Source organism: Lithobates pipiens, unplaced genomic scaffold, assembly GCF_037356315.1.
Source record: "Lithobates pipiens isolate NorthernLeopardFrog02 unplaced genomic scaffold, aLitPip1_a1.2 Scaffold_30, whole genome shotgun sequence".
Lineage (NCBI taxonomy): Eukaryota > Metazoa > Chordata > Amphibia > Anura > Ranidae > Lithobates > Lithobates pipiens.
The window spans coordinates 44,400,863-44,412,891 of NW_027507791.1; the positions used below are offsets into that span (position 1 = coordinate 44,400,863).

The following is a 12,029-nucleotide window of genomic DNA, read 5'->3' on the forward strand; positions in this document are numbered from 1 at the left end:
GCAATAAGTACAGTTGGCCATCCTGCTCAGTAGGTTCCCAGGCCCCCTTTTGAATGGATGGTGCCCGGGCCCAATACAGAAGGGTTGGCTGTACTGCCTTATCAGTGGCCCTAGTCACACATTCGTTAAATTTGGCTGCCCTATGCGCAACAGAAGTGCGGGCAGCCGGGCACCATTTTTTTTTTTAATGCAATACACTACAAAGCATGACAATAAGTTACCATAAGTCGTGGTGGGATTTAGCGCATGTGCGTTGGCTGGTGCGTTTGGAATGAACCTGCTAAAACATAACATTTTTAAGCACTAGGAGGCGTTGTACACATTCTTGTGTTGCAGAAGTGTGAACAGGGTCTTAGAATGCATGAAAAATGCAGATGTGCAAAGACATGCTGGAAGATTACATCCTGGTATGTATTCATGTGAGAGAGGGACCGTAGATTGTAAGCTTGAGGACAAGGACAGATGTGAATGTACAATATACTATATATATGTAAAGTGCTGTGTAAATTGACAGTCCTACACAGTGGCGACCCATGCATGGCGGACGCACGAGCGCCGCCCCCCCTATCCGTGCGCCCGGCCCCTTTCAGGATGCCGGACGCATGGACTCCTATGGCAGGGGGTGGTACTTTTTGAAACACCTGATTAGAGCCAGAGGCTCTAATAGGCTTCAAAATAGGGTGGGCTCGGGGGCGCAGAGAGTGCGCCCTGATCCCACCCAATTGTGTGACGATAGCAAATTCATTTTTCGCTATTTTCACACTAACCTTCCTCCCCGCCAATCAGAAGGCAGGGCGGCAGACCCGTTTCCTGATTGGCCAAAGCGCCAGGCCACCCAATTGGATGCCTGGCACTTAGGAAGAGGAGCGGAGGAGACACGCTGGAGGAGCTGCTGTGGCAAGTCCCCTCTGCTAGAGCCACACATGGGGGGATTCAGTGCTGCCAGAGCCACGTGTGTGTGTGTGTGTGGAGGGGGGGGGGGGGTCTTGACTACAGTCAAGCATGGTGGTGGGAGTGTCATGGTCTGGGGCTGCATGAGTACTGCCGGCACTGGGGAGCTACAGATCATTGAGGGAACCATGAATGCCAACATGTACTGTGACATACTGAAGCAGAGCATGATCTCCTCCCTTCAGAGACTGGGCCGCAGGGCAGGATTCCAACATGATAACCACCCCAAACACACCTCCAAGATGACCACTGCCTTGCTAAAGAAGCTGAGGGTAAAGGTGATGGACTGGTCAAGCATGTCTCCAGACCTAAACCCTACTGATCATCTGTGGGACATCCTCAAACGGAAGGTGGAGGAGCGCAAGGTCTCTAACATCCACCAGCTCTGTGATGTCATCATGGAGGAGGGGAAGAGGACTCCAGTGGCAACCTGTGAAGCTCTGGTGACCTCCATGCCCAAGAGGGTTAAGGCAGTGCTGGAAAATAATGGTGGTCTCACAAAATATTGACACTTTGGGCCCAATTTGGACATTTTCTCTTAGGGGTGTACTCACTTTTGTTGCCAGCGGTTTAGACATTAATGGCTATGTGTTGAGTTATTTTGAGGGGAAGGCAAATTTACACTGTTATACAAGCTGTACACTCACTACTTTACATTGTAGACAAGTGTAATTTCTTCAGTGTTGTCACATGAAAAGATTTACACAAATGTGAGGGGTGTACTTACTTTTGTGAGATAATATGTAAAAAAAGAACATATTTTAAATATTTTTTTATTTATTATATATATTAGTTTTTTTTAATAAATAAAAAAAAATCTTTAAAAAAAGTGCTATTTTTGTTTACATACAATAAATGATTGAGATATTTTATTTTATATTTATTTAACATTTCTTAATAAATAACAAATCTTTAAAAAAGATTTTCTATTTTTTTAGATATAAATATAATGAGATAAAATATATATATATATATTACATACATACACATATATTATTATTATTAATAATGATAATAATAATAAAATAATAATAATAATAAGGCATCCCCCACAAAGCACCTTGCCCCCCATATTAATGGGGACAATGGCCTCTTCCCCACAACCCTGGCCTAATAAGGGGGCACCCAGATTCTGCCCCCCCACCTTAATAAAACAAAAAACAAAAATCAAAGTTAATAAAAAGACACCAGTTTTTGACTAAGTCCTAAAAAAACAACAACATAAAAGCACTAAAAAATAAATAAAAATAAAAATTCAGCTGCGAAACAATATTATATATATATATATATATATATATATATATATATATATATATATATATATATATATATATATATATATTTTTTCTTTTTATATATTTTTTTTTTTTTATCTCAATCATTATATTTATAAATATGAAAAAAATAGAAAATCGTTTTTAAAGATTTGTTATTTATTAAGAAATGTTATATAAATATAAAATAAAATATCTCAATCATTTATTGTATGTAAACAAAAATAGCACTTTTTTTAAAGATTTATTTTTATTTATTAAAAAAATACTAATATATATAATAAATAAAAAAATATTTAAAATATGTTCTTTTTTTTTACATATTATCTCACAAAAGTAAGTACACCCCTCACATTTGTGTAAATCTTTTCTTCTATCTTTTCATGTGACAACACTGAAGAAATGACACTTGTCTACAATGTAAAGTAGTGAATGTACAGCTTGTATAACGGTGTAAATTTGCCGTCCCCTCAAAATAACTCAACACACAGCCATTAATGTCTAAACCGCTGGCAACAAAAGTGAGTACACTACATAGTGTACATAAAAATTTAATAAATAAAAATATTTAAAATATTTTCTTTTCTTTTTTTTTTACATATAATGATTGAGGAGAATATATATAATTTTTAATAAGTAAAAATAAATTATATTTAAAATGTTCTATTTTTTTACATATAATAAAAATGATTGAGACATTATTTTTTTTGTATATATATATATATATATATATATATATATATATATATATATATATATATATATATATATATATATATACACACATATACACACACACACACATTATATATACATATATATATATATATATATATATATATATATATATATATATATATATATATATATATATACATACATACATATATATATATATATATATTATCTCATCGCATATATTTTTTACATACACAATGAAGAGTATAGCGCTCTTGTTTATTAATCCTTCATGTGTAACAATATTGCTACTAATAAAAGATTAATAAAACACAAAGAGTGCTGTAGCTATTTTGTATCTTTTTGTCTATTGGAACTATTGATGGGTTCCAGCTGACAGCACCGAAATTGGAGTGGTGGGTGTGTGAAACACTTACTTTCTTTTTATTTATATTTAATATATATTTATAATATATATATATAAATAAAAATAAAAAAATATATAAAACTAATTTATATAAAACTAATAATTATGATAAGGGTTTGCAGACCCACCGCACACTACAAACATTCCCTAAAGTATTTACTAAATGATATTTTGTGTATTTTATAGATTTTTCTTTATACTATATTACAACCTCCCAATAAAAGAGATCTATTGAGCTGATCATCATTCATTATCGGGATTCGGGAACCACAAAGTTTCCCCCGGAAGGTCTGTGTGTCTGTGATGTAAGCAGAGCTGTATATATAATGTAATACTTACTTTGCAGGGACTTGGCCTTGTAATCAGGGAGGTAAGTAGGCCCACCAGTCTATAATGAGGAGCTGTGTGTTGCGATGGCTGACATCACCTGGGAGGCAGGGCAGGGCACTGAGAATTGGGCACTCCCAAATAACTCCCATCTCCTGCTACCTGCACAATGGGCTGTGTGCTGACATTATACAAACATAGACTGAGCGCTCAGCCCTGTGTGTATACATTCACCGGCGGGGAATGTGTATCATCAGAACCCCAAGGGACAACTTTGCACCTTTCTATCCGGGATGCAGATTGAGGGGCTTTTGCTGTTCTCTGTATGTATTATAACTGTTTCTAATCACCCTTTGAACGTAATATTATCTGCATATATTTTTCCTTTACTGCTTCCTTCTTTTATCTATTAAAATAAAATTCAGTTTTCATAACATAGCTTATTTTAGATGTAGTGAAATAATCACTGGGTCTCTGTGCTTCTCTATGCAATGCAGGCAGATCGCGGCTGGTGGGAGGGGCCAGCAGGTGTTGGGAGGGGGCTGTACAGACCTTCCTGAAAAAAATCACCAGCTCCTCTCCAGAGCCCTCAGGTCTGATGTAAGCAGTGGGAGGAGTTATGTAAAACATGCCTTGATGGGTGGGGGTCATTCTGGAGGAGTGGGCGTTCCTAAGCTGTATTTGCATGCAGACCGCCCACATGTGATGCTGAGCTTTCCGTAAGTTGGAAAGACTGACAACCAATGATGGGAAGGGGCGGGGCCATGGGGCAGTATGGCTCGGGAGGAAAGGCCCAGATGATGCTGGGCTGGTAGAAGCTCACAGTGTGCAGTGAAATCAGAGAAAGGCATTTCAGTCCAGGAGAGGAGCCGCTACAAGTGTGCAGTTGTACTTTTAATCTCGAAAGCTACGGTTTCAGCGGGTTATGCAGGCCTGGTCCACTGTTGTCACCATCAGGAAACCGGACACCACTGAAATGCATCATAGGCAAGAAATGTCTGCAAAGAGGCCACAGAAAATCTGCAGCACCGAGCTATGGATTGTCTACATTCTAAGGTATATTGCTGGTCTCTAATGATTGGATAGGCTGCATTCTCAGTGATGTCATCGGTCTCTAGTGATTGGATAGGCTGCATTCTCAGTGATGTCATCAATCTCTAGTGATTGGATAGGCTGCATTCTCAGTGATGTCAACGGTCTCTAGTGATTGGATAGGCTGTATTCTCAGTGATGTCACCGGTCTCTAGTGAAGGGATAGGCTGCATTCTCAGTGATGTCATTGGTCTCTAGTGAATGGATAGGCTGTATTCTCAGTGATGTCACCGGTCTCTAGTGAAGGGATAGGCTGCATTCTCAGTGATGTCACCGGTCTCTAGTGAAGGGATAGGCTGCATTCTCAGTGATGTCACCGATCTCTAGTGATTAGATAGGCTGTATTCTCAGTGATGTCACCGATCTCTAGTGATTAGATAGGCTGTATTCTCAGTGATGTCACCGATCTCTAGTGAAGGGATAGGCTGCATTCTCAGTGATGTCACCGATCTCTAGTGATTGGATAGGCTGCATTCTCAGTGATGTCACTGGTCTCTAGTGATTGGATAGGCTGCATTCTCAGTGATGTCACCGGTCTCTAGTGATTGCATAGGCTGCATTCTCGGTGATGTCACCAGTCTCTAGTGATTGGATAGGCTGCATTCTCAGTGATGTCACCGGTCTCTAGTGATTGGATAGGCTTCATTCTCAGTGATGTCACCGATCTCTAGTGATTGGATAGGCTGCATTCTCAGTGATGTCACCGATCTCTAGTGATTGGATAGGCTGTATTCTCAGTGATGTCACTGGTCTCTAGTGATTGGATAGGCTGTATTCTCAGTGATGTCACCGGTCTCTAGTGAAGGGATAGGCTGCATTCTCAGTGATGTCACCGATCTCTAGTGATTGGATAGGCTGCATTCTCAGTGATGTCACCGGTCTCTAGTGATTGGATAGGCTGCATTCTCAGTGATGTCACCGGTCTCTAGTGAAGGGATAGGCTGCATTCTCAGTGATGTCACCGATCTCTAGTGATTGGATAGGCTGCATTCCCAGTGATGTCACTGGTCTCTAGTGATTGAATAGGCTGTATTCTCAGTGATGTCACTGGTCTCTAGTGATTGAATAGGCTGTATTCTCAGTGATGTCACTGGTCTCTAGTGATTGGATAGGCTGTATTCTCAGTGATGTCACCGGTCTCTAGTGAATGGATAGGGTGTATTCTCGGTGGTATCACCGGTCCATAGTGAATGGATAGGCTGTATTCTCAGTGATGTCACCACTCTCTAGTGAATGGATAGGCTGTATTCTCAGTGATGTCATCGATCTCTAGTGATTGAATAGGCTGCATTCTCAGTGATGTCACCGGTCTCTAGTGATTGGATAGGCTGTATTCTCAGTGATGTCACTGGTCTCTAGTGATTGGATAGGCTGCATTCTCAGTGATGTCACCATTCTCTAGAGAATGGATAGGCTGTATTCTCAGTGATGTCATCGATCTCTAGTGATTGGATAGGCTGCATTCTCAGTGAAGTCACCGGTCCCTAGTGATTGGATAGGCTGCTTTCTCTCTCTCTTATAGTCCTCATTCATTTACATTTAGTATGACCTGGAGCTATCTACTCATTGACTATTGATTCTACACAAATCTCCCCTCTCCCAGCTTTGAAGGACTTACCTTTGATGTGGTGACCCTTCTTCTCCCCCATCCAGACAGGCCTCCATCGCTGACATTCGAGGTGTACGGGAGGATTTCAGCAGTACAGGCTTCTGCTCATTATTCAGGGAACACACACCTCTCACAAACTGGTTCTACCACATTGAAATGTGTGTACTGGTTCTGTTGTCCTATCAGCCATCTCCGCCATTCCTGCCTCCTCCGTCAGTAGAAGAAATCACAGGAGGCGTATCGTTCAGTGACATATCGCTGCTTTAGGTCGTCTCCTTGATCCGGTCATGGGACCAAAATCCTAGGCATGTGAACACATGATCTTTGCTTAAGTAGACAACTGGATAAAGTTAACTTTGACCCTCCTCTTCCACAAAAAAAATCACATGACCACAGTCCTAAGCTTTTTATTGGTAAGCAGCACTGGAGGGAGCCTGGAGCAGCATTTTCTTATTTTTCTTTCTTAGGCATTTTCTTTCATTTTCTTTCTTAGGTATTTTTTTATATTTTATACATCATAGCACTGCAATGCCACCAGCACCACATCAAAGGCACCTAATCGTGTGTATGGATAGACAAGTTCAACCACACTTCAGTCAGGGTTAACCACATCAAGCTACGAAAATGCCGGCATCAGCCACAGTCCCCGCCCATTGCGTTTCACCCAGACTGGGCTTAGGCCAGATTCACATAGTGCTCTGGAATGCCATTTGAGTCCTTGGCCTTACCTCCTCTGGCGGCACATGTCTACAACTCATAATACATTAGTGTGATGGTCAGTGGGAAGAACGGTCCTTTCACTTGTGGTCTTAGGGAAGAATTACCTCCTTACAGATAGCTAAAAATATCAATGGAGTCGGTGGGAACTTATCCGATAGGCAGAAATTGCCCAATGCTGAAGGAACCCCTAGAACCCTTTGGAGGAACCCTGGTTGAGAATCACTGTTCTAGACTTAGCCTGAAATTGAGCTTGGAGATATATATTACCTGTAAGCCTTGGAAAATGTAGCCCGGTGTTTTCTCAGGTTCCAGCCCTACCCCCGCTGAAGCTTTCTTTAGAAACACCAGTAACCTTACTTCTCCTGAGCCCTCCAAGGTTCTCCAAGTCCATCAGTTTTCTTCCAAACTGAAGCCCAAGTCCTGATGAAGGTGGGTGCAAACCCCTGAAACGTGTTGGCTCTTCTTTTCTTTTTTTTCCTCTAAGCGCCACAGAAAGCTAGCAACTTCATTGGCATTACCCTTCAGTCTATCATAGGTTTGCGTTTTCGAGAACCAGCCATGACTGGCCTTGATCTTAAATTATTATAATTCTGTAGGCTTCCTTATGGCTTTACTATTAAGATATTCACTAAAGAATAAGCATGCCGCCAGTGAAATGTTAAGTCCCACCATACATGCTTGTTCCAAGTCAGAAATTATAATGTCACCAACCCTCCACGTGGGGTTTTCATTGGAAGACAAGGAAATTTAAAAAAAAAAAGAAAGGGAAATGAAAAAAGTCAATGTCAAAATAGGAGAAGACCTTCTAGCTGGGGTTATGCAGAGCCCAAAGGATTTCGTCAACTTTAGCCAAATTTTTTATTCCATCTTGGATAGAAGATGTTCGTTTCGAAGAGCCTTGTTTTTCTTTTTAGCCCAGAAGAATCCTTAAAACAATTTTCAGCTCTTGGGCAATCCCTGCTAAAAAACAGTTCATTGGTGATCAGTGGGAAAAATGCTCCTTATATTGGTGGTCAGTGCGAAGAATGCTCCTTACATTATTGTTCAGTATTAAGAAGAATGTCCCTTACATTGGCGGTCAATGGGAAAAATGTCCCTTAGATTGGCGGTCAATGGGAAGAATGTCCCGTATATTGGCAGTCAATGGGAAGAATGTCCCTTACAATGGTAGCCAGTGGGAAAAATGTCCCCTACATTGGTGGCCAATGGGAAGAATGTCCCTTACATTGGTGGTCAATGAGAGGAATGTCCCTTATATTGGTAGCCAGTGTGAAGACTGTCCCTGACATTGGTGGTCAGTGGGAAAAATGTCCCCTACAGTGGTGGCTAGTAGGAAAAATATTCCTTATATTGGTGGCTAGTAGGAAAAATATTCCTTACATTGGTGGCTAATGGGAAGATGGTCCCTTATATTGGTGGTCAATGGGAAGAATCCCTACATTGGTGGCTAGTAGGAAGAATGTCCCTTACATTGGTGGGTAGTAGGAAAAATGTTCCTTACATTGGTGGTCAATAGGAGGAATGTTCCTTACATTGGTGGTAAATGGGAAGAATGTTCCTTACATTGGTGGTCAATAGGAAGAATGTTCCTTACATTGGTGGCTAGTAGGAAAAATGTCCCTTACATTGGTGGTCAATAGCAAGAGTGGTAAATGGGAAGAATGTCCCTTACATTGGTGTTCATTGGGAAGAATTGTCCCTTACATTGGTGTTCATTGGGAAGAATGTCCCTTACATTGGTGTTCAATGGGAAGAATGTCCCTTACATTGGTGTTCATTGGGAAGAATGTCCCTTACATTGGTGTTCAATGGGAAGAATGTCCCTTACATTGGTGGTCAATGGAAGAATATGCCTTAAATTGGTGGCCAATGGGAAGAATTCACCTTACATTGGTGGTCAATGGAAAGAATTTCAATTGCATTGGTGGCCACTGGGAAAAATGTCCTTTACATAAGGGAAAATATCCCTTACATTGATGATCAATGGGAAGAATGTTCCCTACATTGGTGGCTAGTAGGAAAAATAATCCTTACATTGGTGGCTATTAGGAAAAATATTCCTTACATTGGTGGCCAGTGGCAAGAATGTCCCTTACATTGGTGATCTAAGGGAAGTATGCTCCTTATAGTGGAGGTCAGTAGAAAGAAATGCCTCTCTTACAGTGGAGGTCAGAATGCCACCCCTTCCGATAGCTAAAAAAGATCATTGGCGTCATGCCGGTAGCTCCAAGTAGCAATGGCCCTGTAACAAGCCAGGCATCATCAAAAAGGAGCTAAATCGGCAACAGCTCAAGGAGCCTCTAGCAACTTCTGGAGGGACAGGTTGAGAACGACGATGAGTTGGAGACTCCGCCATTGGGGAGAATTCACCTTACTTCCTGTCAGGACAGGAAGTGTGGCTAAAACTCTTTATTGGAGACACATACGAACACAGTAGCGTAAAGTAAAGCTTAGCTCTCCTGACAATGGTTTCATAGCCATCTGTGCCTTCCTATACTGGTGACGAATGGGGGTCACAGACAGTTATCAAAGGATAATCGAAATGTTAACTCTTCTGCACTCTACCCAAAACTTTTTGTTTCCAAAATTGCTGGAGTTAGGATTTAAAGAGTTAAACGTTCAGTTATGTCACAATCCTGGCATTATGTGTCATTTAAACGTCTTGATCTATTTAAGGATTAGAGATAATTGCAGGTCGTCACCACTTGAGACAAGGTGGTTGGACACACTGCACCTGTTAAACAGGAGAGCCACTCCGTCTCCTGGCACACACCCCACAATATTTTTTTTTTTGGGAGGGGGATATTAAATTAAAAAAGAAGTGGGGGATAAAATATTAAATAAATAAAAATACTGGTCCTGGAGGAAAGACCACTGACCACCATGCGTGGTCTAGAGGGAAAAAAACAGTTCTTGTCCATGGCTTCAGGAATATTAATTCCTATGGCATGGAGGAGGAGGGCATTTTTTTCAGAACTCTCAGACAAGCTTATAATTTCAGCACTTTGTACGGATGAAGAGAAGACTACAAATAAACAGGTACAACTTATGTAGGATGATTTTTTCCCTCTCTGTGTATCACCTGAGGCCAGTCACTTCACTGGGTATATGTGAGGGTTTACAACCACTTTCAGATTTAGATACAGTGAGGAAGACCTTCTTGCACGTTCTATTACTGCCTGTGACCACATTTGAGGACCTCTACTCTGACTTCCTGTCCTGGTGTCACAGGAAGTGAGGGACAAGCTCCCTAAAGGTTACTCAGAAAGCAAAAAACATCAGGTAAGAAAGGTTCTATGGCTCTAAATCACAGTTGCTCTGTGTTCTACTCCAACGGGGTTGTACTACTTGAGGTGGAATGACTTTGGTGAGGTGGCTCTCAATCCAAAGACCACATAATGTAGAGCAGCCTTTCTCAACCTATTTTACCCAGAGCAACACTTGAAATAATTTTCGAGTCTAAGGGAACCAATGCTAAAACATAATCATTAGGGGTCAATGGGAAAAATGTTCTGTACGTCAGTGTCCAGTGGGAAGAATGCCCCTTACATTGGTGGTCAGTGGGAAGAATGTCCCTTACATTGGTGGTCAGTGGGAAGAATGTCCCTTACATTGGTGGTCAGTGAGAAAAATGTTCGTTACATTGGTGGTCAGTGGGAAGAATGTCCCTTACATTGGTGATCAGTGAGAAGAATGTTCCTTACATTGGTGGTCAGTGGGAAGAATGTTCCTTACATTGGTGGTCAGTGGGAAGAATGTTCCTTACATTGGTGATCAGTGAGAAAAATGTTCCTTACATTGGTGGTCAGTGGGAAGAATGTTCCTTACATTGGTGATCAGTGGGAAGAATGTCCCTTACATTGGTGATCAGTGGGAAGAATGTTCCTTACATTGGTGATCAGTGGGAAGAATGTCCCTTACATTGGTGATCAGTGGGAAGAATGTCCCTTACATTGGTGATCAGTGAGAAGAATGTTCCTTACATTGGTGGTCAGTGGGAAGAATGTTCCTTACATTGGTGGTCAGTGGGAAGAATGTTCCTTACATTGGTGATCAGTGAGAAGAATGTTCCTTACATTGGTGATCAGTGGGAAGAATGTTCCTTACATTGGTGATCAGTGAGAAGAATGTTCCTTACATTGGTGATCAGTGAGAAGAATGTTCCTTACATTGGTGATCAGTGAGAAGAATGTTCCTTACATTGGTGATCAGTGAGAAGAATGTTCCTTACATTGGTGATCAGTGGGAAGAATGTTCCTTACATTGGTGATCAGTGAGAAGAATGTTCCTTACATTGGTGATCAGTGGGAAGAATGTTCCTTACATTGGTGATCAGTGGGAAGAATGTTCCTTACATTGGTGATCAGTGAGAAGAATGTTCCTTACATTGGTGATCAGTGGGAAGAATGTTCCTTACATTGGTGATCAGTGAGAAGAATGTTCCTTACATTGGTGATCAGTGGGAAGAATGTTCCTTACATTGGTGATCAGTGGGAAGAATGTTCCTTACATTGGTGGTCAGTGAGAAGAATGTTCCTTACAGTGGTGATCAGTGAGAAGAATGTTCCTTACATTGGTGATCAGTGGGAAGAATGTTCCTTACATTGGTGATCAGTGAGAAGAATGTTCCTTACATTGGTGATCAGTGGGAAGAATGTTCTTTACATTGGTGATCAGTGAGAAGAATGTTCCTTACATTGGTGATCAGTGAGAAGAATGTTCCTTACATTGGTGATCAGTGAGAAGAATGTCCCTTACATTGGTGATCAGTGGGAAGAATGTCCTTTACATTGGTGATCAGTGAGAAGAATGTTCCTTACATTGGTGATCAGTGGGAAGAATGTTCCTTACATTGGTGATCAGTGAGAAGAATGTTCCTTACATTGGTGATCAGTGAGAAGAATGTTCCTTACATTGGTGATCAGTGAGAAGAATGTTCCTTACATTGGTG

At 41.0% G+C, this 12,029-nt stretch overlaps 1 protein-coding gene across 2 annotated transcripts in view; it reads right to left on the reverse strand.

The window, feature by feature from the left end:
• The window catches only part of BNIPL (BCL2 interacting protein like), a 42,532-nt gene extending 35,828 nt beyond the window's left edge, over positions 1-6,704 (reverse strand). Inside the window, exon 1 of one of the 2 annotated variants that reach the window (XM_077464112.1) lies at positions 6,368-6,704. In XM_077464112.1, coding sequence (XP_077320238.1) covers positions 6,368-6,423 — 56 coding nt within the window. In that variant the 5' untranslated portion in view covers positions 6,424-6,704. Of the gene's footprint in view, positions 1-3,669; positions 3,769-6,367 lie in introns of those variants that run through there. The other variant, XM_077464113.1, reaches the window with a different exon arrangement.
• Positions 6,705-12,029: the final 5,325 nt, after the last annotated feature.